The sequence below is a fragment of the Callithrix jacchus genome, chromosome 2 (assembly GCF_049354715.1).
Source record: "Callithrix jacchus isolate 240 chromosome 2, calJac240_pri, whole genome shotgun sequence".
Taxonomy (NCBI): domain Eukaryota; kingdom Metazoa; phylum Chordata; class Mammalia; order Primates; family Cebidae; genus Callithrix; species Callithrix jacchus.
In genome coordinates, this window is record NC_133503.1 from 107,370,744 (window position 1) to 107,396,909 (window position 26,166).

A 26,166-nucleotide genomic window follows, 5' to 3' on the forward strand; every position below is an offset into this window, starting at 1 on the left:
TGGTAGCAGGTCCAGGCAGCTTACTCAGGTTCTGGCAGTGGCAGTGGTGGGCTGGGTGGGCAGTTAGGTCCTTGGGTGGCATGCATGGCATCAGTGAAGGCAGTAGTAGCGCTGAACCTACCCTCAGATTCCCCAAGGGGTACACATGGACACCAGCAGTGGTGGTAGTAGGCTGGAAGGACCCATGTGGGTCATGCAGGTAGGCTCTGGCAGCAATGGTGATGGCAGGCTCGACAGACATATCCTTAGACCCCTAGGAGGAGTGCATCGACACCAGTGGTGGTAGATGGGGTGGGTGAATCTTCAAATCCCTGGGCAATGTGTCTGGACTCAGGCAGGTTGAGTTGATCCTCAGGCCTCAATGATGTGGGCAAGCATTGGCAGGGGCAGTGCTGGGTAGAGGAACTGTCCTTCGGCCCTCTGATGGTGTATGCCCATGGAAAAATTTAATACATGGGGTGACATGATTAATGCTGTATTTTTGAAAGTGAACTATGGAAACAGAGTATATGCATTAGAATTAGAGATGAATAGAAAAATCAACATATAGATATGTAATCCCCCACCCCCCAAATGTTAATGATTTTAAAGTTGCTTGAATCTCAGGTTGCACTTCATCCATTCTCCTCTCATTTAGTTGTCATAATTCTGTATTCATTCACCACTCCTGAAACTTCTAGTTAGCTTCCAAGGGAATCTCAAAGCTCATAACAATACAGTTATTTGCACACTTATATTACTTAGCCAAGAGTTCAAAATTTTCAGGATCCGAGTGTCTTAATTAACCAGAAATTCTGGGATAGTTAAAGAAAAACAGAGTTCATGATTTTTTTTCTGTGAAGATTAGCTAAGTTAGTTAATATTTTTGCTTCCAGTTTCACAATATTTTTAATTATTAGGTAGTTAAAGACTATTCCCTATGAGATGAAATGATCAAGAATAAAGGCAGTGATTCAGGACTAGCGTGTATGTAGATGGAATTAATACTGATCATTCTTCCAATTCCTGCTCATCACGACATGAGAATCAGAGAATGCTAGAATGATGTCTAAATTGTTCCACATAACTGTCTCATTTGACAGGAAAGGAACTTCAGCCTTGAGTCAGACTTTAGGCCTCAATTTCAGGGATAATTACTTTGTAATCCCCAAATAAGGACAATTTCAAATCATTGCTAAATAAAACATATAATAAAATATATTTGGGTTCTCCCTTAAACACTTTTGATGATAGAGAAGTTGAAAATTCCAGTTCAGATTTTTCTTAGTTATTATTTAAGAAATGATTCAATATATGACTAGTTAATGCTGCAGATTAACAGTTTTAGCTTAAAAATTAAATGCAAATTTCTTACCCATGACCTTGGGAAAGTCATTCCCAACTCTGTCAGTTGCTCTAAATTCAGATAGCAAATGATAGAATTATTTCAAGCTTGATTGCTTATTTATAAACTCTGGAGTTGAGAATACATTACTGGAAACAACACTTAGAAAAATAAGATAAATATACATTAGCTATTGATCCTAGTAGCTTTGTTACAAATTTGTTTTTATTTCTAAAGATTATTAAAAAGTTGAAAGAACCCATAAAATCTTAAAATATTTTTCCAGTGACATATACCACTTTTTATTATAAATAAATCACATTATTCTATAAGGAATCCTTATACTTATTATAAATAAAAGTTAATGTACAGCCACATATTCTGCCATATAGTCAGAAAAAGAAGTTACTACTTTTAGAAAAAATTAAATATTGATATTAAAATTGCATCAATTAAGCATAAAAAAATTAATATATTACACTTTCCCAGAGAGAGATTAAGATTACTGATCATTGTTGCATTCACATGAAATTATTAATAAGTATTTAAAAGGGCATTCATTTATCTGTGTTACATAAAGACTAACAGAGCTAAAGTTGAGAAAAAAATATAATTTCAAACCCAGAACTATGAATTAATTTCAGTGTAACAAGAATCTTCACATTTAATTTTAAGAAATAGGACTGAAAAAAATAACTAGAAGACTTCAACAAAAACAAAATATGGCACTTGCTTTTTCTGTACTTGTAAATTTTCATCTTTTGAGAAAAGGATGCCTTATTTTAGTCAGGAATTGTTATTCATCAGAAGTGCCAGCAACAACTGTAATTAACTAAAACTATTGTAAAAATATTTATACCAAAGTAAGAAAGAAAACAAGAATTAATTATAATGTTTCATTTAATGAGAGTGAAGTGAGGAAGAGATTTACTACATAAATAGGGGCTCAAAAGCATTAGCAGAATTCCTTTCCTTTTTAAAGTTTCTTTAATTGCAAATGAGATATTCATCTTGGTCAAACTGGCTGAATATTGACTGAGAAAGCATAACCAGTACACCTATGATACCTATAGTTACTACAATTGTAGCATAAGATAATTAGATCACTGGAAAAAAATCATCCTCCTATTTGGATATCCAGGGTGTTTGTGTGTATGTGAGTGTGTGAGATGTAGAATAAGAGAGTGATAAAGAAGCAAGATGGGAGCAAGTTGGCCTGGTTTTGCGTCTTGGTTTCTTGAGCTATGGCATTTTGGGCATGTGATTTAACCTTTCTATGCATCACTTTCTTCCTCTCTAATGAATCAATGTATCTAAAACACTAAGCTTGCCTCAAAGTAAGTGCTATGTATACGTGTTTATTTTTTACCATTCTCCTCCCATCCAGAGATGAAAATTCAGCCAACTGAATTATTTCACATTGAAAATTCTGCAAGACTTGAACGTAGATGTAAGCATATGACTGAAATATAAGAATAGACTCTGAAATTAAGTATAAGTTGTTCATAGAAATGAAGAAAAAACTAAATGTATCCTAAGAATAATTGAACACCTTCTGAATCCTTTTAGTTGACCAGAATTGTCACACAAATGCAGGTGTATTTTCTGACATCCAGAGGTTTGTAATACAAGCTCAATCAAGCTTCCACATGCAAGTATGTGGTAGTCCAATCAAATTTGCCACTAGAATAGCTAGTTCTACTTTTTAAATGTTCAATGAGTCTAGTTTCCAGAGGGCAACTAGAATAAAGGTACCTAAGATTTTGTTTCTACTCTATTAGTGCTGTCTCTATCTAAACTATTAATGATAGAAACTAAACTATACTAGGTCTAAACAGAAGTGCATCTGCTTCTTAGTTTATTGACTTTGGCATTTTCACACTCTATGTCATGTATCACATGCAAATATCAAGATAGATCAATGTAAGTCAACAGACATTTGAAGAACCACAAGCTCCCATTGTGATTAAACACTGCCAAGTCACTTTCTCAACTTATCAACTTAGAGTGCCACATTTTGTTGCTTTCCTGCATACTGGAAGAAAATTCTCTGACTCACAAATGCTGCTTAAGGTCAAGTAATTAATATCCATATTTTGGTATTTAATTAAAAAATCTCAATCTCACATGACAGCAATGGTAGTAATAATAATCTCAATTGTTAATATATCATAACATTTTTAAATGCTTTCTACATGCTGACACTGTTTAAAGCACTTTGCATGTATAATATCATTTGACCTTCAGTTGAACTCTGCAAAAAGTATACTATTATAATCCTCCTTTATAGATGAGAAAACTGAAGCCCATAGAATTTTTTTTTTTAAGCTTGCGTAGAGACCACAGAAAACTATGTATCTGGAATTCAAAGCCACCAGGCAGTTGGGTGCCAGGACCCACAATATCCTACATTATATTGTCTCTATGAAGTAGTTTCCAAATTGGATTTTGGCCAAATCCAGAACTGCTTTTGGGGAAGCTGTATTGTGTGTGTGTGTGTGTGTGTGTGTGTGTGCGCGCTCACGCATGTTGGGAAGGCTGTGACTACTACCTCCTACTTGAGGCATTCCCTTTCAAAAACAGTTTGAAAATCTCTAGTCTAGCTTATCTGAACTTGTCCAGGAAGTTTCTGTTGCTAATGCTGTTTCACAACTGTTCAGAGTTTTCTGATCTTTACCAAACATCATGAAGATAAAACCTAAAAAAAATGCTATTCGCAGATATTTGTACTCCTAGAGACACAATGAAGACACAGTACTTAACTAACTTGTTCTGGGGAATGACAAGAACTTCTCAGCTGTGCAAAGTCAGAAGATATCATTCTACTGTGTTCTTCATGCAGCTTGGTGACCACTGATATCCAACACATAATGAGGTGGAGAATCCAATTTTAAAGGCAGATGCCAAGGTGGAAAACAAGTGGAATCCTGACCAGAATAAGGTTCAGAAAATAGTATGGTTTTGAAACCCTCAGGTATTCCTGGGCCTACTATATACTCACACCCAGATTTTTGAGCTGATCTATTAATTTCATCTTTGAACCCTCAAGTCAGCTGGATGGACTTCATAACCATATTACAGTTTCAACATATAGACCAGTTGATGAAATCTAAAATATTGCTGCAGAGAACACTGTCGTATTAGATTATGCTGGTGTCAAGAACTGGGGACATCCAAACAGGGTTCTGAGTAGAAATCTCCATTTTCTAAGCAGTGAGGGTCCAGTGTTCCTGGGAAGTTTATCAAAACTGGACAAGCATATTAGCATCTCTTTGAGCACAATTGTATTGAAATGTAAGAAACTAGAAGATGAACATTGGAAATAATAAAGTCCAAGTTTTAGATTTAGATCTGTGACCTCATTCAAATAGATTAACTTCTGGCTTCAGTTTCTTTATTTGAAAATTAACAATACATGTCAACGATATCTGAAATAAATATGAGCTATAATATTAAGCAACAGAACAGTTGCTTAATATTAATATACTGACAGTTTTGTTTTAGTAATAATCTCAGTTAAAAAGTTACTTTCTTCTTTGCAGCAAACAGAATTCCTTATAGCAAATTAGGCACTTAGGGAAACAGTTAATTCCTCCAGACCATTAGGCTCATTCTAAGCTTTGCTTGGAGTAAAGAAACGGTATGAGAGATACAATGAAAGATTACTCATCAAATTTATTATCCTTGACTATACCCTGAGGACTAGACATTAATTAGATTACTAATAAGTTTTATTAGAGACTTTCATGCTGATAATGTCCTACTTTATTTTTTGCAAAATGGAAGCTTCCTGAGGATAGGTTTTCCTCTGGCTTACCCAAAGGAATGCAACAGCATCAATTAAAGTTAGTTATTACACTGCATTATAGTAAATGGTGAAAGAGAATTAAGAAAAAGCCTTTTAGAAATAGTTAACCTAAATATGAGTTTTGCATTTTATTTTTAAAGGTTTTTGGAATTATAGTAGTGAAATAACATCAAATCATTTAAATAAGGAAATACATGCTCCTTTCTTAATTTGCAGTTGTGCTGAATGTTTCTATGACTCATTGTTATTCACTTCAGTGACATTCACAGGAAGGAAATTTCCCTAACTAGATCCTACAGAAGGATTTTTCTCTTGAGCACTGTCATTTGACCACCCTGGAAACCAAGTATATTTGCCAAGTATATGCACTTGGGTATTTTAAGAATTTATTTCGTAGAAAAACTTGGTAGGTTTCAGAAATGCAATATGTTAAGTCAAATTCTGACTGTGACATTGACACTCTTGATAACTACAAATGACCATAATATCATTCCAAATCCAAGAATAACAAAGACAAGTCATGGAATAAAGCATGCTGCAACTCACATTCCACACATGAACACAATTGTATTCTCACAAAAGAGGCTATTTTCCTTTTTATATTTCCATGTTGTCTGGGTTACAATTCACTATCCTTAAAATATAAGTTCAGACAGACACCCCTGTGTGTTTTGAAATGCATAGGGGCATGATAAACTGCAAACTTCTAGGCATCACACTCAGAGATGCTGATTCAGCTGTTCTTTGATAAGATTGAGGCGTCTAATTTTTTCTTACGCATGCTGCGTGATTCTGATGCAAGGAGGTCCAAGGACCACCTCTTGAGAAACACAGTTTTATTCGATAAATCCAGAAGGAGCTAGAGCAGGTCTGATCCTGTTTAAATAAGAAAAGTTAAAAATCCAGGTCTGGTTAATGTCTCTCAGAAACCATTAGGCTAGTCCCAATGGATAATGCTTGAAACTCTCAGGTGAGCAAAAGGCACTGCATGCTAACTTTTTTCAATTATAAATAAAAATCAGCTGGGTGTTGAATAATTTATGACTTCCTGCAAAGCTGAATTTGAAAACATTAAGCCTGTGCCATTCCAGCCCACACGTGGACAGCTGCCATGCACGCATATCGGTTATTTTTTGGAGATTATCTCCACATGCTGTATTATGTGGCTTTCCACATTAGCAAGTAACGTGAAACACAATCAATATCACAGAGGCCACAACACAATTAAAGACAAAAATGAGGCATCCATAGCTTGCTGGTACAGAAACCTGAAGGGAATAAGGTATTGTCTGTCCTCTACTTATGGAAGCCTATTTTGGCTAGAAATAAAGATAAATCTGATAGTTATTGACTTACTAGAGGTCCTTCAGAAATACTCAACTTTCCAATTAAGATTGTAATCAATAATGAAACTTAAGAAATCAAATTCATAAAAATGGTTATATTTTACAAGTCAGCTGGATGAGAATGTTGTAAGTATTAAGATTCCTTTGAGGGGAATTTAATTACCTTACAAGGAGACAGTGTATGAGCATTCTTACACTGGGACTCTACATAACAGGTTTTGAATTTTCAATGTATTTCCATTGAGCAAAATAAAAAATATTCATTTGGTAAGAATTTTTATCCCGAATTTCATATGCCTCCTTTCCCCAAATGATCCAACTGAACAGATGCTAAATTTATGCAGTATTAGACCAAAATTGAAACAAACGAACAAAAAATCTTCAAAGTGATATCTGATAACCCAAATCTGAGTAATATTTTTCTAATGATAAGTCCTTTTCATTGATGAATTTTTTTCATCCACTGATTTCTTATTCCCTTCAGGTTTTACTAATGTGGATTGTAGCATTTCACACTTCATTCCTTAAAAGAAACCCTACACGCACCTCCTGTGTGTTCTGGTTCCCAGGTGCCTTCACCAGATGGGGGCTGCTGTAATGAGAAAACTCTGCTCTCTGGTGGCCTTAAGGTAGATACTAGTCTGTGGAATTTGTGAATTCTGTCTCTGACAAGAATAGCATCACCCCTGTCATGTTCTGCACCCTCTCTGGCATCAGACCAACCAAGATCCTTTTTTTGGACTACATTTGCAATCTCAGCTACCAGGTCTGACTCTGATTCTGCCTTTTCTGTAGGATTATATTTGTGCACATGAACAACATCTTCCCTTTCTCCTAGCAGCTTGGAAAGTAGTGAATAGAAATCACCTGTGGAAAAAAGAGAAGAGATAAGGGTGTGGAGCGTAGATAAGATTGCAAAATTTACAAAGTTTGGTGCTTTAAAAAATATCTACTTGTTTCTCATAATAAATATGAGAGAAGTTGGCACTCAGACTTTCAAACACAAGGAGAAAAAAGAAAAATTCCTAGGCCAGTGAAATAATTTAGTTCATATATCATCTATGTCTTTCTGTTATAACATCTACTGACATATTAGCAGAAAAAATAATGCTTATGTAATTGCATGGCACATTTCAGTAAATGGTTTTCACAATATAGTTTAATTGACATGGAAATTAAGAGCTCATCAGATTTCTAAAATAAAATATCATCAATCGCTACATTAGATAACAGCTATCTGCACAAGAAACTCTTCGCAGTTGTCTTTAAAAACCTATTTAAGTATAAGCCCCAAGAAATGAAATACACATTTCGTGAGCAGAAAATATACATTTCCTGTAAAACATAAGTAAATATGTATCCATTTGACAATTGGGAAACCTAAATTTTCTTATTATTTTGTTAGCAGTGCTACTGTAAGTAGCTGTAGTTGTTCTTCCTAAACCAAAAAAATGAGCAAATGAGAAAAATAATTTTTTGAGCACAGAATACTTTTAAATCAGTTTCAAACAAAGGAAAAGATTTTAATAAACTGATATTAGGGTGATTCATCACTAAAATGTATTTATGCCTTCCTGTAAGGAGTAAACTTGAGTATGAGACTCCAATTCCATGAAAGCAAATTATTTATAAAATATTATCACATATACACCACATAACCACAGAAAGTTTGTCAAGTATTTTAACCCTCATCATTTCCATGATGGCTTCAAATCCATTTATATCTTCCGTATTCTCAATGGAAACACAAACCTGCTCTCCTACACCAAACCCAAAAGCCACCACCAGTTCTTCCTTTACCTCATCCTATACTAAGTGCTGCAAATTACTTATGACTATGGAGTCCTGTTGCTTACATTTTAATTACATTTACAGCACCATTAGAAAACATTTATAAACCGTCTTTTCATGACCATTAGGACATGAAGGTGATAACTGGTTTAGCCATGATATATTTCACTGAAGAATATTACTAAGAAACTGGTGCAAGGGGAGATGAAGTCTTTCCAAAATGATACTAAGAGATTCTGTCATGTTTACAAATAATCCTGGTTTGATGTTTCAAAGTAGGTTTTCAATTCTTGCAAGTAAAATCAGCTTATCCCAGGTGAAATCTTCAATCAGAAAATAAGTACCAAGTAATAGGGCCAATCTCAGTAAAATGAACAAAGCAAATTGTGAGTCAAGCAAATCTGTTAGGGCATTGTGGCATTCTGCCTCACAGAAGAAAAATTAATACAGTACATTACTGTTAAATTCTGATGAGTCATATATTAAATATAAATAATTTCATATGCTTGTACAGTGAAATATCTTATTTAGGAAATAAAATACAAGAGTATTTCAGGGAGAGATAAGCCATAATTTAAAAACTTAAGGCTGGGAGTGGAGGCTTACATCTGTAATCCCAGGACTTTTGGAGGCCCAGGCAGGAGGACTGCTTAGGCCAAGAGTTCAAGCCAGTTTGGGCAAGAGTGAGATCCCGTCTCTTCAAGAAATTAAAAAAAAAAAAAAATAGCTGGGTTGTGGTGGCATTCAATTATAGTCCTCAACACTTGGGAGGCTAAAGTGGGAGGACTGCTGGAGCTCAGGATTTCAAGGCTGCAATGAACTATGATCATGTCACTGTATTCCGCCTGAGTGACAGAGCCAGACCCATCTCAAAAAAATTAAATTAAATAAAAACTTGAATCCACATGTTTATGCTATTATTGTTATTATTATTATTGAGACAGGGTCTCTTTCTTTTGCTCAGGCTAAAGGGCAGTGGCACGATCTTGGCTCACTGCAACCTCTATGTATAGGCTAGTCTTCATGGAGGAAGACTGGTTCAGAATGATGCATAGTTATTCAGGTTTGTAAGTAGAAATCTAAAAGCTGTGATAAAATACCAAAGGTAGAACACTCCAGTTCATGTGAATTTATCATTTAAGATTGTTGTTGGGTTAGGAAAGCAAAATTGTTAAAATAATGTAATAGGCTTGGCTGCATGCAGGTGCACAGACCTTGTCAGGATAAAGTTTCAGAGCAGAATCTCTACAAACATCTCTTTACACGTGAGAGAGACCACTAGATGGCTATCTCTTACATTCCTATGCACAAACCAGAAAGAGTTTTTCCTCTTCTGGTGTATCAATATAATATGGAATCCTGAAATGTTAATCAATTTTCTTAGTCACATTAAGATGTTTATTTAGAAACTATATCTAATGAATATAACAGATGGAGTAGAACATAAATAAAGTAAGTTGGGTGATCCTGACCCCTGTATCATCTCTCAACATTTCCTCTTTCTTTTTGGTTTATGTTCCACCCATATTGACTTTTGACTTCCTTGAATACCAACTCTAAGAAGATGTTTCTTCTTTCTGGAGCACTCCTTCCCCACTAATAAACTAGCTCTTCACCTTTCAGATCTTAGGTGTTACATCAAAAGGCCTTCCTTGTTGATTCAACTCAGGGGTCTCTTTTGAGTGCATCTATAGCACTCTGGCCTTTCCCTACACGGCAACTGCTCAATTCAAATACACATCAAACCCTATGTTGTAGCTACTCTGTGGCTTTAAGTAAATTCTACTTAACATAACAAAGACAGTGACAACAACCTTTAGAAATTATTCTGTAGATTTAAAGAAGACGGTTAATATTAAAATACCCAGTCCAGTGTGTATCACAAAGTAAGTGTCACTAAATTATAGCTATTATAATTACTAACTAAAAAAACAAACTCCAGGTGCAACATGCATCTGCTTCAACCTGTGGTTTATCTAATATTTTAAAAATCAGCTCCTTTTTCCTAGTCAAGCAATGGGATTTTCATCATAGAAAACAAAAAGTACTTTTAGGGCCAGGTGTGGTGGCTCATGCCTGTACTCCCAGCACTTTGAGGCTGAGGTGGGCGGATTACTTGAGGTCAGGAATTTTAGATCTAGTCTACATGGTGAAACCCTATCTCTACTAAAAATACAAAAATTATCTGGGTATGATAGTGGGTACCTGTAATCCCAGCTATTTAGGAAGCTGAGGCACGAGAATTGTTTGAACCTGGGAGGTAGAGGTTGCAGTGAGCCGAGATCATGCCACTCCAGCCTGGGAGACAGAGGGAGACTCCATCTCAAAAAAAAAAATAAAAGCCATTTTAGTTTTCGAGTCCTCTTATTTTCTTAATAAGTCACTGTGGCTTCTATAGCTAATTGATTCCTGGCTTTGCCAAAGGAGGCTGCATCTGTACTTTCTCCATTTCTTTTAGCATATTTTTGGAAAAAGAACTCTCCCTACTCCACTGTTCTGAATGCCAGTTCTCCAGCACCCTCTAAAGCCTCTCCTATCTTTTATCTTTTCTTTTCTATTAATAAATACAACTTCTTTACCTCATATCTGATTCACAGGCTATACATACGCTCACTTGGGGCTTGAGTTGTTGTGGAGGTGGGGAGAGACCCTTCTCTGACATAACATATCCTTTAGCCTTTTCCATCTTCTCTCTTCCTTTACAAGCTCCAACGCTATCCGAAAGGACTTTCTGTGATAATGCATGTAATATATGTCTGTGCTGTCCAACCTAATAGCTGCTCAACAGACACATGGGGCTGGCTGATTACTTGTAAGTGGCTAGTGGATCTGAAAAATTTAATTTTTAATTTCTTATTTTGAACTAATTTATATTCAAAATATAAATATTTTTGCCTAGTATCTACCATATTGGGTGGTGCAGGGCTACTTGCTGATTAATTCTTCCTTACATCCTTTTCCCTCCCTAAATTGGATTCATTTCTTTCCACTTCCTATTTCACCACTGTATGGCTTCTCCAAGAGGTAAGGGATCTTAATTGCCAATGCCAATAGACTCTTTATTTTGATCTATTGGGAGCCTGTAGCCCTGCCGTAAGTCCCCTTCAGAACCTCTCTCCTTATAATGTTGCTCTTTACAGGTCTTCTCCACTTATTATCTGTACTTCCTCGCTTTTTCTGTCCATCATGTAAAAAAGGCTGGTGTTTCATGAAGGCTGTCCCTGACACATTTGTTCCCCTGATAAAGCCTCTTCCTATTAAGTGATCTCAGTCACTTACAAAGCTTAAGCTACCACCTCCAGGCACATAACTACCAATCCTAGAGCTCTCCTAACACCAAACTGGTAATATAAAACTGCCTTCTGGAATATCCCACTTCGATGTCTGTCTCATAGGCATTTTCAACTGAAAACATCTAAAATGCAGCTCTTTATCTTCTCATCATATTTTAACCCTTTAATAGTATCTCTCTTAGTGATGACACTCTTTTGAGTCAATCAACTAAGAAAACTGAATTCTTTCCTCCCTAACCAGTGAATCACAAGGTCCAACCTATGCTGATTTGTCAACATCAACTTTTCTTCCCTTACCACCAGTACTCATTTGGGAGTCTTATCCTTTGATTGTCATAGTGAAAGACTCACTCTTCTTCCTCAGAAGAGACATCCCCCACCCCTCCTCTGGACGACAAAATCTATCCAGAATGGTACCATAAAAGTCGCTCTACCTCTATGGAACTTATGTGTGATAGATGGCACCTCACCTGCCTTGGAGACTCCTAGGTTATATCCCCATAGCTACCTTTTCTACAGCTCTTTCCAGCTATATATTTTGGGGTGGTATTTTCCTTTTGCTTTCCACTGAACTAACCTGATTTGTGGCTTTTGTTATTATTATACTTTAAGTTCTGGGGTACATGTGGAGAATGTGCACATCTGTTACATAGGTATACACATGTCATGGTGGTTTGCTGCACCCATCAACCCATCATCTACATTAGGTATTTCTCCTAATGCTGTTCCTCTCCTAGTTCCCCATCCCTCAACAGGCCCCAGTGTGTGATGTTCCTCTCCCTGTGTTCATGTGCTCTCATTGTTCAACTCCCACTTATGAGTGAGAACATGTGGTGTTTGGTTTTCTAGAGAGTTGTTCCAGAGTTAGTCTGCTGAGAATGATGGTTTCCAGCTTCATCCATGTCCCTGCAAAGGACATGAACTCATCTTTTTTACAGCTGCATAATATTCCATGGTGTATATGTGTCACATTTTCTTTATTTAGTCTATCATTGATGGGCAATTAGGTTAGTTCCATGTCTTTGCTATTGTGAATAGTGCTGCAATACACATATGTGTGCATGTGTCTTTATAGTAGAATGATTTATAATCCTTTGGGTATATTCTGGGTGGTATTTTCTAATTCTATTCTGAGACCCACTGCTAAGGTGATCATATAATTTGTTATTCAAACTAGAATACTTTTTAAAAGAAAAGGGATGGTACTAATATTTATATTAGGAATAAGTTGGGACAGTCCTAGAAAAATGGAGATGTTAGCTGCTTACCAATTGTTGATAGAGTTAACATATTAAGAACTATATTAACTATAGGTAATAATAATAATGATACCTAAAATTTCTTGAGAGCTTAGCATGATCCATTCACTTTGCTGAATGCTTTATAAAATTTCATACATTTAATCTCTATTAACTAGTTATTATTTCCTCATTTTATACGAGGAAACTAAAGGTACAGTACTAACCTACACAGCTGGTAGAAAATTGAACTGGGATTTGAAGGAGACAGTCTGACTGACAGTTGCCCTCTAAACTGCTCACTAGATTGGATCCAGGTTCCCCTGTCTTTTCTGTACTGGTCATTAAACTTTTTCCTATATATTCACCTCAAACTTGTCCATCTTATTATACTTAATTTTTTTTTTTTAATTAGCTCTCTTCTGAGCTCAACTGCTAGGTTTACTCTTCAACTGGGTTTCTCTTTGTCATATCCTGGCCTGTTTTTTCCATATCACAACACAAGAAACATGCAAACTGGTCAATATATACATACCATAGCAATTTGCACAAAACTAGCTTAAAAAATGACTAGTTTTCAGCCAGGCATGGTGGCTCATGCCTGTAATTCCAGCACCTTAGGAGGCCGAGACAGGTGGATCACTTGAGGTCAGGAGTTCGAGGTCAGCCTGGCCAAAATGGTGAAACCCCGTCTCTATTAAAAATACAAAAATTAACCAGGCATGGTGGTAGGCACCTGTAATCCCAGCTACTTTGGAGGCTGAGACAGGAGAACTTCTTGAACCTGGGAGATGGAAGTTGCAGTGAGCCAAGATAATAAAAAAGACTAGTTTTCTTTGATTTGAAAAATGTACCTTAAATGTATGACCAAATTCTTTAAGATGTTCTAAATATAGTTTTTGTACATTTCAATTATCTCTGGAAAAGAAGGAATTACAAGATATAAATGTAGTTTTATATTTTAAAAAACCCCTCTCATTTCTATTCATTGTCATAATTCCAAAGATTCGTACTGTCCCTATTCTAGCAGATATTCAATAAACAAATCTGGGATGAATAATAATTTATTTAAAATATCACCCCTCGCATCTGTATTAGTAGAGATAAAAATATTTCCTTGATGATATTAGGCTGCAGTGAGTTTCCATTTTGAAATTTTCTTCCCATAACCTTTGATTCTTGTCTTATAAAATACCAAAATGCTCTAGATCTTTTAAGTAACTCAATTAAATGAGTCTGGTATACAAAACCACATTACAGTAGCAGCTCATGTGTTGAGAAAAGGAATGCAGCATAGTACCTGAAAATCCAATAACACAACCAATTTAACTTAAAGTTTGCATGCTTGGATTCACTACTTTGTTGCTCAGTGGACACTTTTCTGTTTATTAGAGATCACTCACTATTCCCTGCTCCCAGCATGGAAATTTCTGGTTTACTTTCAGGAATATGGTGAGAATAATGTAAAAAGATGAAATATATATTGAAAAATTATCCTGTGATGATTTTTTTAATGCTTTAAGATTACAGGATAGAAAAACATAAAAATCTTATTTTTTAGATAATGTAAATTCTTAATTGTGGCAGGTGCTATTATTTTTAAATAATGATCAAGAACCTCTCATAACATTCCAGAATATAATTTCCCATTTCCCACACAAATTACTAATTCTTCATTACCTAATTCTTCATAACCACTAACGAAATATGCCAACTAACCACGTAAGCACGATGAGAGCCATGCAACATAACTGATTAATGAGAGGGATATGAGGAATGGAAAAATAAAAGCATCTCTTTTTATAATTTAATATTGGGTTTTATGACTTAGTCTTAACTGACTTTCCCTTCTGGTTAAAGTCAATTTGTTTTATTGATTGTTTACTTATTACTATCCCACAACATTTATTCTCTAGCCTTAGAGAAAGAAAATATATGACCACTATGACCAGCTCAAGGATCACAAATGAAGTGAACTTTATTATTTCATCCTCTCGCAGGGCTCATTTGATTGAAAACCAATCAGAAATAAACTTTTCTTCCTTTTTAAGAAAATGAGACAAATATAAAAAAGAAGATAGAAAATGATGGTTTTTATGACTACCATGCACACAGATCTATATTGGAAATCCTAACTGTGTGATGAATGATCATTCCCTTCTACCTATTCTGCTATTAGGAAACCAATTCAAAACAGCATTCGGTCAGCCTCCCAGAGCCTTGGGGGGTATTTAGAATTGTGTTTGATAGATGAGTTGAATAAATAAAAACTTGTGAACTGCTCATAAATCATAGCAAACCAATAAATTTTTAGTAAATAGGAATACAAACAAAAACTGTATCTTCTTTAAAACAGCAAAGTGGCATAGACAGTGCTTGGAATTAGTTAAGAAGATGTTACTAAAAGTATTTGTGTTTTATTAGAGGATAAAGCAAAGTCCTAGTTTGAACAAATCAATGAAATATAAATGTTAGCTACCACACCCAGCCTTTGTTTAACTCTTCTCATAAACTGTTTACAACTGTAACTTTAGCAGACATTTACAGTAGGCTGTTTTGTTTTTAACTTGCAACCTTGTTACCTTGATTCTGCTTATTTGATAAAACATGCCAACGATAATTCATTTCTGTTAGCAAAAAAACCACTGTGAAATTATTGTTTCACAGAAGGTGTCCAAAGACCTTTAACTATCTGGAGTTAAAACTGTGGAGTGTTTTCCCTCAACAGATTGCATTTTTGTCATATTCTCTCTGCCTTGGGAATATAGCAGCTCATGCTGACCTTTGAGTAGAAAGATTGATTATTTGAGGGCACAAAGACTACAATGAGATTTTGCAGCAAACCAAATAAAAGATGTTAAAGGCCGTTTCTGCAGCCAAAGAAATGTTGTTCAAAGCATAATATACAATAACAAGGACATACTGCTATTATAGTTTTTGACTTTCAATTCTGCCTGGAATTTAAGACACTGAATCTTCCCAATACAACAGACCTAAGTTTCAACACTACATCTATACTTTGAATATTAAAGAAGTGAGACCCTCAAATTCAGAACTCTTAAACGTAATTGTGTAGATTTTTGCTTGCATCTAGGAAGCTTCTTAGTTTCAAGCCCATATTCTTTGCTTAAACAATGGTTATAGAAAGTTCAGGATGTTTATACCTTTGGTATAGTGAACATATATTAGAAATTATAATGCATAAGAAATAAAGAAACTTTAAAAATGTGTTATTTTTCTAAAAGTACCAACATTAATATATGTAAGGAATATTTGTGTGTGTGTATGTGTATATGTGTGTGTGTGTGTGTGTGTGTGTGTGTGTGTGCGCGCCTGCTTTGGAAAACATCAATGGAACTTCCTCATTCTATACAGTCTCCTAGGATTCATTTCCTCCATCCAGAATCACTTCCTAATTGAGTCTGTTGTATAGTTTTTTACACTTATTACATAGGCAATTCTTCACTCACAATGTTTTTGAAGGAAATTGACATTTTAGTTTGTTTTGAATATCCATTCATGTTTTTCTGCCTGCAGGCAGACATAATCAACTCATTCACAGATAAGTTCCCTTATATGCACATGGACTATTTTTGAATTGATATGGGCAAGAATATGCACGGATGATGCAGCCATTAAATATCACTCTTGGCTGGACATGGTGGCTCACTCCTGTAATCCCAGAAGTTTGGGAGGCCGAGGTGGGCAGATTGTCTGAGGTCAGGAGTTCAAGATCAGTCTGGCCAACATGATGAAACCCTGGCTCTACTAAAAATACAAAAAATTAGCCAGGCATGGCGGTGTGCACCTGTAATTCCAGTTATTAGGGAGCCTGAGGCAGGGGAATTGCTTGAACCAGGGAGATGGAGGTTGCAGTGAGCCAAAATCACGCCATTGCACTCCAGCATGGGCGACAGAGCAAAACCCTGCCTCAAAAAAAAAAAAAAAAGAAACACTCTTGCCAATAATTTTTACTATGGAGAAAATATTCAAGATATATTTTTTAAAAAGCGGATACAAAACTGTGTGTACATTATAATTAAAATACTGTGCATTACATATGCATATATTTAAGATATAAATATATGCATATTATATCTTAAATAAATGCATAACATATATTTCACATACATATACATTCTCATATTTCTGGGGACTATGGATGATTTTTATTTGTATATTTATACTTTGCATAATTTCTTTATCTTTTCTAATGAATATTATTTTAAAAAATCAGTCAAAATAAGCATTATTCTGAAAGAAATCCCTACAGACTCAATTAAAGCCTCATTAAAATGGTTCCTATTGTTGCACAATCCAGGAAAACATGATAGGTAAAACTGTCATATAATGATGCTTTTGTGGTGTCTCTGTAATTACATCTTTTGAGATAGAATCTGAGATACACTTGCTTTACACCAGATTTTGTTCTGCAGAGAGCAGATGCAGACAAAGATGTTGTGAAATGTTAGTGTGTTTGTGAGTAAGTACAGACTGGATTTGCACAACTTAGATGTCTCTTTCAAGACATCTAGTTAATTTCCAGTTAATTTCTATCAAGATTAATATTCTGGCAAAAAATCAACAGCTAGTAATGTTTGGGATATGAATTTCAAAGAAAATATTTATGTTTATCCTGCAGAAACAGAGTACTAAAGAAACCTGTGTTTTAAAGATCACTGGCTTTCTTTGATTTTTTCTCCTCCATTTTAGAGACAACTCCCACTTCCTGTTTATGGCATAGCTACCTTTCTTTCTTTCAATCTATGGAATATGATTATTTCTATCTCTCCCCTCTTTTTTTTCTATCTTAGTAAAGGTCATTTCTTCTTTCTAACTAACATTTACTACATATCTTGACTTTAATCTTTTACCTGCTTTTCAACGCATTAAGATAGGTATGTACATATAATATACATACATATATATAATACTATATATAGTATAATTTAAATAGTATCTATTTAATTACCATATATAGTATATATATAGTACTGCATATATGGTACTATATACACACACTATATATATAAAATATATACACATTATATATAATATACACTATATATAATATATACACATTAGTACACATATAGTACTATATATATGGTACTACATACACACTATATATATAATATGTACACATTATATATAATATATGGTACTATAGACACACTATATATGGTATTTATATAGTTGGTATTTATATATGGCATTTATATATATGGTATTTATATAGTTGGTATTTATATATGGTATTTATACAGTTGGTATTTATATAATATATGGTACTATATACACACTATATATGGTACCATATACATACACTATATATGGTAATTAAATACCATATATAGTTTGTGTATATCGTACTAAATATATGGTGCTATATACACTATATATATAATATGTACTATATATGGTACTATATACACACTATATACTATATGTATGGTATTATATACACACTATATATAATATGTACACATTATATATAATATATGGTACTATATACACACTATATATGGTTTTATATAGTTGGTATTTATATAATATATGATACTATATACACACTATACATGGTAATTAAATATATATAATTAAAAACTATATCTATATAGTTGGTATTTAATTACCATATATAGTGTATATATATATAGCACTAAATTATATAGTACCATATATTATATAAATACCAACTATATAAATACCAAATATAAATACCAGCTATATAAATACCATATATAAATACCAACTATATAATATGTACACATTATATATAATGTGTACATATTATATATATAGTGTGTATATAGTACCATATATTTAGTACTATATATATATACACTATATATGGTAATTAAATATATGCTATTTAAATTATACTACATATAGGATATATGTTATATATATTATAGTTATATGTATATATAGTTATATGTATATATTATATATGTGTATATATTGTTTTGTATATTATGTATATATTATACATAATGTGTATATTATATATATATAGTACAAACTACATATACACACACACTGTGGTACTACACACACACTATATAGAATATATAGTACTATATACACACTATATATAATACATACACATTATACTATATATAGTATTAACCAGGTGGAACTATCTACATCACTAACAGAACTATCTGTACCCACTAACCAGTATAGAGTTTGTCTATGAGTACACATCCACTGATGATTCAAGTCTTTTCTTCCTACCCCACACTGTTCTGTTTTTTATGGGGGTTTGACATCTTCTGTAGGACCAAAATAGATGGTGTCTGTTAGTTTATGCCTAGCACAAACACAATAATTTGGGCTTTTGTTTGTTGGGGCTAAAAATAAATTAAAAGAATTGATACAATCTGGAGAAATACTACACAAATTATTTTGGCTGGAACACCAAATAAGGTGAAAAGTGAAGTTTGAGGACTTACCTTAAAATTAACATACATAGTATAATTTATTTGAATAATTAAAGCCCACTTATTAGCTACTTGGTCAAGTTGACTTCCTAAAGAATGAATACAAACAGACATTTTGTGCAAACAAATATCTCTAAGAAGAATGAAATACTCTTTCAGCAATGAGGAGATTTGCCTTATGTGTTGTAAGGAGACAGACTGATCTCATTAGTGCATCAAATGAACTATGTGTACAAATTTTGGTACATTTCTGTATTTCTCTTTTAATTCTAGGCTGGTGGTCCCCAGAGACAAATGGGATAATAGACACAATATGCTAGCCATTGAAATGGCTTTTGGTTAGGCTACTGTTCTTTACCTTCATTAAAGATGACATTTGATGGGCCCACTAATTTCAACATATGAAGAGCACAGCCTATTTTCTGCAATATGCAAACTGCTAATATCAAAATAATGTTTTTTTTCTTTGCAAGTTAAATACCTTTATTTACAGCATTTTTATTCAAAAACAGAAGAAAACAGAAATTACAGGAAAATAATTTCTTATGTGTACATAGAATTATTCTCTGGGACCAATAAAGGTTGGGAATATTTGTATGTTGGGGTATATGTATAATGTTCACCTCTGAATGTTCAGAGGTGAACATTATACATATGCTATAAAACACAAAAGGATAAATGAATGGCAAAGTACAAAATTATTTTAAAGAATCTGGTTTGTAGGCATAGATAACATCTTCTAAATCCTACTATTTGGAAAGAACAGATTAAATGTAACAATTTATGCTGCTTCACTAACAAAACCTCTGGGATTCCAACCTTTCAGAGGTGTCAGTGTTTCCCTTGATCAATTTGAGTAACTTCAAAAGGAAACCATAGTCCAACTGCAGTTTCCATAGAAACATCGTTTTATAAGATGCATCTACTAAATGGTGGTATCTCATTCCATATTGTTTCATATATGTTGTTATTTGTAAATTTATTTTAAGATAAATAAATTTATTTTAAAGACATGCATTTCAAAAAGCATGTGAAGTGACAAAATAATTAATTGGAAGTCTGAACAAACTTAAAAAGAAGTTACAGTAAACACTCTGAATACTACTATATTTAGGCTGCCATTACTGGTTGACTTACAAATATATAAACAAGATTGATAAATTTAGCTATTTTAAATTACTCAGCAATTTAGTACTTTGAGCTAAGCTGCATTTTTTGGAAGGCCACTTTGTTAGAATGAGATGTTATGAAACATCCACTATGTAATTTAAAAACCAAGGTATAGTTTACCTTATGCTTCTTTCAGAGTGCATTTTCCCCTTTCTAAAGTCTCAATTGTTTAATTTTGTAAAAAACTATTAATACAAGAGTGAATTAATTAAAAAAATAAAAGAGTGATATTTTCGACCAGGACCTAATGTAATACATTTTGAAGAATTGCAATAGCAGCTAACAGTGAGAAACAGGAAACTTTTGTAAGTTGCTAATAGAAAAATCCTTTCTATTTCTTGTATGCTTTGTGTTGTCAGTAGAAGTGTGTCTACATTAACATGAAAGGAATATTTAAAACCATGTATTCTAGGCCAAGAGCAACTTGGTAGGATAACGTACTCCAACACCTAACCCAAAGCACTGTCTTCCAAACAACTGGCAAGAAACCAAGATTCAGGAGAGTAATTTTTTAGTGCCGGCACATGCAGTGTATGACATACAAGCATCAAACATTACCACTTTCAATAAACAGAACATAGGAAGATAATGCTTTTATAAGTATGCAGATGTCACCTTAACACAAAACTATAGATGTATAAGACAATCCCTCCTACCTTGATGAAGACAGAGAAGAATGACTTATAGAGGCAAGATGTAGGTTTAATTCTTAATTTCTTTTTTTTTTTGAACCCAAATATACTTGATGAACATACCATACAAAATATACGTTAATTTAAATGGTAAAGGTTATTAGATTTCAAAAGCAGCCTGCTGATGGTTTTTAGTGATTATATTTGCACTTATTTATACTATACATAAAAATTATAATATTAAAAACTAAAACAAAGACCAGAAAACAAAACAGGACTAGCCTAATTATATGAATGAATTTTACTTTCAAAGCTACAGTGCAATAATTGATCATCTTCTCATGAATTATGCATTGTCTAAAAATAGCAATACATACAGTTTGAGGCAGATACAGAGAGGCATAAAATATCTCAATAATTTTACAATTTGGTTGTCTATTTGGAAATTGATACTTTTATAGGCCTGGTTATAGAAATAAGCATACATACCCTGGTCTAACGCTTCTTCTTCTTCTCGTTTTGGCTGCTGTAATAAAGGAATCTTATCTTTATATTCTGTTTCTGTAAAAGATCAAAGCAGCTGGGCATAAATTGGCAGTATATCTTACACACTTTAAATAATTAAATGTGTCATCAACATAAAAATACTATTCAGGGTCTTGTGCTTATTACAGTATTAAAAGTTTATATGATAAAAATGCTCTAATTCATAAGCTGCCTGCACCCTACCCCCCAGCACAACCTACCAACTACCAGACATCTGACTTCATAACTAGGTCAACCACCATTTCAATAATCTATAAATGATACAGAATTTACAAAATGCATCGACAAAATGACTAATATTTGTTTGCTTTAAATTAAATTTAGCACTGTTTTAAGAACACTTTAAGGCATATTCTATAAATATATTAGAATCTTAATAAATAGCCAGGTTGCTATGCTAACTTCCCTCATAAATTTTCACTAGAAAGAAATAAGAAGCTGCTCTAGCATGTTAAGACTGAACTTGCAAAACTCAATCTAGACTTTGCAATTTTACGTTAAAAAATGGCAGTCAATATGACCATTTTGCTGATGAACAATATATATTAGTTAAAGAACAATTCTGAGAACTAGATAAAAAAGTCAAGACTAGCAATGCTTCACAAATCAGTAACTGTTCTTTGCCTGAAGAGACCCATTAAATGGATTATTTAAAGTATGGCTAGGGATAATAACCATTTGCACTGGCAAACCGTAGTGATCTTTAGAACATGGTGGATAAATTCATAAATTGTGTAAGTCTTTACTGGTTAGGGAAGGAATTAGATGAGGAAATGAGAAAACATGAATTAAATGAAGAAAGGTCTACATTTATGGGATTGGTCCCAAAATGAATCTGTTTCATTCCTGGCAGAGATTTTTCTCTTCAACTGTTTTGATGGGGACGTGTCAGGAAGGGGAGATAGGATATGAAAGAGAAAAATGAGAAAATGAGAAATATGTGTGTACATGTGACTGGCAGACAGAAGAAGGGAATAAAGATGATTTTCAACATTAATCACTTAAACAAGATACATATAAAATAAAAAATACAAAATCATATATTACTATATATTAAACATCAGTTATTACCTTTGTGATGTTCATGCATCATAACCATATCAGACTTCACAGGAATTGGAATATTGGCCTCTGGTGGTATGGTTCTGAATGTATCTGGAGCTACATTCTGGGTACAGGTCATGAAAGAAACTGCATGCTTGGCTTCCATGTAATACATGATGTATAAGTTGCACATTTCATCACTAGATGTGCCACTGCAGGCAAAAAAAAAAGATACAACAAATCAACCATTCACATAAAACACATTCTTAATACAAGAAAAATGCAGCCATTAAATCTGCCAGCAATGGATTCAAAGGTAGCAATATTGTGCATTTATTTTACAGCTTTCATTAAAACCCATCACAGTTTTTGACGTGAAAAGCACATTGTCAAAGGCATATTTCTACTTAACAATGGAGTGCTAGTTTGCCGGCACACCATGGACACTATTAAATACCACAGATGAAAATGGCATTTTAGTAGATGAGGGATATGGCACTTTCTTTTTTCTCTCAAATCCTTTTATTCTATAGTCCCCTTCTATTTGCTAAAATTCACAGACTGGGAAAAGTTACTGTTTTCATGGAAAATCTTAATTATTTCCTTAACAATGGTAAAAATCAGAACCCTTCAATAGAGTTATCATATATTATTTATAAGATTTAAAAATGGCCTTTCCTCTTAACACCAAAAATCTTGGGCCTTATTTTGGTTAAGTGCCTCCTTCCTCATGGCCAGACGAATCTGGAATCATGTGTCCACACTAAAACATCCAAAGTGTATCCCTGATGTCTGACTTGACAACTAGGCTTTTATAGCAAGGTTGAAAATAACGCCTCAGGAATGACTCAAAATGAAATCAGCACTAATCTTTTTTAAGGGTTGAAATGTGACGGAAGTAGTGCTGTACAGTTGAATGACTCAATGTTAAAAATAGATTTTAAAACAGTAGACATTTCCAAGAAAAAAGTTCCCAACGATAGAAAAAATATCAAGTAGTTTTCAAAACATGTATTCTGCTTCCTGATGGGTTATTACATATTTCATTCTCTTGAGTATTATTAGGAAGGAACTATTTAAGTACATCTTCACTGGATTTTTATATAGCAAAGTTGTTTGGGAAGAGGAACACTTCCATTTTAGTATTAGTACTGACAATTTTTAGCAAGCCTATACCAATAAAAAAAAGGCTATGAGGTAGGCTATTCGCTGTACAGTGATATATAAGTGTTGATTTTTCCAGCAATGTCATGCAGCACTCACTTTCTCTCCATAGCAACAGTAATGACATCAGCAAGGGAAGGAAACAAATAAAAATATTTTCCAAATAGGGATTTGATTTCTCTAAGCTTTGAAAATATAGAGACCTTGAGAGCCCACAGGAATAAGCCCTTGCCATGGGAAGCTCTGTTTATGCTTTAGAAATCATTTGGCTTCTCACTCTCTGAATCTGATACCTGTCAGAGTAATTGCCTCTCCCGTGAAATATAAGCAAATGGTGAAGTGCAAACCCAAACAAACATCTGTTCACTACACATATCTTCATGGTGTCAAAACACCATTCCTAAGAATTACATTTTAACAGCCTTGAAGGTGGTCAGTATGTGCCATAAAAAGAATGGCTATAGCAAAAATAATAAACTGGAGCCTCCTGCCATATTATCCTGCTCTTTCCTGCTCAAAAAAAAGGAGGTATGTGTAGATCACCCAAGAAAAAGGGAAAAGGAATTTAAGATGTAGCTCCAGCTTTAAAAACCTTTAATCACCTTGCAGAGAGGAAAAGCAAAGTAATCATTTAAGTATCTTAAATTAATGAAAGGAAAAATATTTTAAATTCATATAATAATTCATGAAACTTGCAATTCATCAATGGATGGGTCCTTCCATATTTTTTCTTTTTGGGAATGTCAATACCCATGTTTTCAATAGAGAAGGAATACCCACCCACAACAGCACATGTAAGACAACAGTATCCTGATGTCTTTCTTTACTAAAAACACTACACAATATGAAGTAACTATCACTGCTGGTGTAAATATTGTTGGTCCCTTGGGCCAGTGTGTTCTCTGTTGCATAAATGAAAATTGTTTATTCTGTGAGCTATTATACGTTTTTATAAAGTACTTAGGGAATCCTAGGATTTTTTTACTCTTTCTAATTTTCTTCTAGAGTAGTATTTCCATAGCTATTACTACAAAGCTTTGGTCCTTGAAATGCTTACAGAAGGGCTGAGAAAAACTTACTATATGACCAATAGAAAATGTTGGTCTATACAAGTTAAACAATATTATGCTGCCTGATCCTTTAATATCAATGTGCTCATGACTGTATTGGGGGTGGATACAGTAGGTTCTATTCCATAAATGAATCTGACTAGGTTAGGAAAAGTTGTAGTACAAGACTTGCTTTTGCATAGGTAGAAACAAAATGCTAGTATTGTTTAAGATTGACCAGTCAAAATCATTTCTCCACTAGAGTAGTGTGCATATAGTGAAGTTATACAAAGCTATCCAAATGAATATACACAGAGAGTGTAGCTGGAAATGTTTCATAACATGTCTTATCTGTATACAGACAGGTAAATATCTATGTATATTCTATCAATATCTTTCCATCTATCCATCCATTCAGATAAACACATAGTTCAACCTTTCAGAAAAATCCATTAGAGATTTGAGAAGCAACTAATATTGCAAAATTTTAAAATAACTAATATAAAATATCTTGTTAATACATATTCCCTCAAAGATAACTCTGTTGTTTCTAAACTTGTTACATGTGTATTTAGAAGGATTTGTTTTTATATAGGCTTGAAAAGAAACTGTACTTAAAGTAGAAACTTCGTTTCAAACAAGTGAAAGGTGATTAAAATGAGAACAAGGAACTAAACTGTGCAATGTGGGCTAAAAGCAATAATTAAGACAGTAATTTACTCTTACTAAATTATAAATTAATTTTTATAACCAAAAAAGCAGTAAGTAACAATTAAAAAACAAAAGCAAATTGTAGATAGTAATTATGGAGAAGAATATGAAATAAAAAGGTGGCATAAGTTTTGAATAATTTTTATACTAATATTGGAGACAAAGGCAGCAATTACTATATTAGAAATAGCATATAGCAAGGTACAAAGTTACATGTTTGAAACACATATGTACTTCAGTATAGCAAATAAAGAAAAATCAGTAACTAACTAATATAACTCTTTGTCTTCTGCAATTTATGATCATCATTATTATTTTAAATAGTACATTTGAGAAAATAAAAATATGAGCTAATGTTGCAAGTTATTTCCTCAAAAGTGAATTACCTTGCCATTTACTGAATTAACTTTCGAGAAAAACTATACATATATGTGTAAGAGTATACACACGCAATATGCTAATTCAATTCCACAAATATTATATGTTAATTTGATACACATATAAATGTGTTCAGATTTACACACATAATTTTCTAAGATGTATTAATCAGCTCACCAATACAGTTCATTTGGGGTACCAATTCTATGATTCAAAATTGCATGGA

At 33.6% G+C, this 26,166-nt stretch overlaps 1 protein-coding gene across 27 annotated transcripts in view; it reads right to left on the reverse strand.

Annotated features, from left to right (window-relative positions):
* Nucleotides 1-26,166, reverse strand: part of PAM (peptidylglycine alpha-amidating monooxygenase) — a 289,959-nt gene that overhangs the window by 45,261 nt on the left and 218,532 nt on the right. For 14 of the 27 annotated variants that reach the window (XM_078365116.1, XM_035291164.3, XM_002744737.7 and 11 more), the window contains 2 exons: nucleotides 22,666-22,850; nucleotides 21,538-21,609 (listed from right to left, as the gene is read on the reverse strand). In XM_078365116.1, the coding sequence (XP_078221242.1) occupies nucleotides 21,538-21,609; nucleotides 22,666-22,850 (257 nt within the window). Of the gene's footprint in view, nucleotides 1-7,024; nucleotides 7,346-21,537; nucleotides 21,610-22,665; nucleotides 22,851-26,166 lie in introns of all 27 variants that reach the window. The other 13 variants (XM_078365107.1, XM_008991750.4, XM_008991749.4 and 10 more) reach the window with 1 other exon arrangement.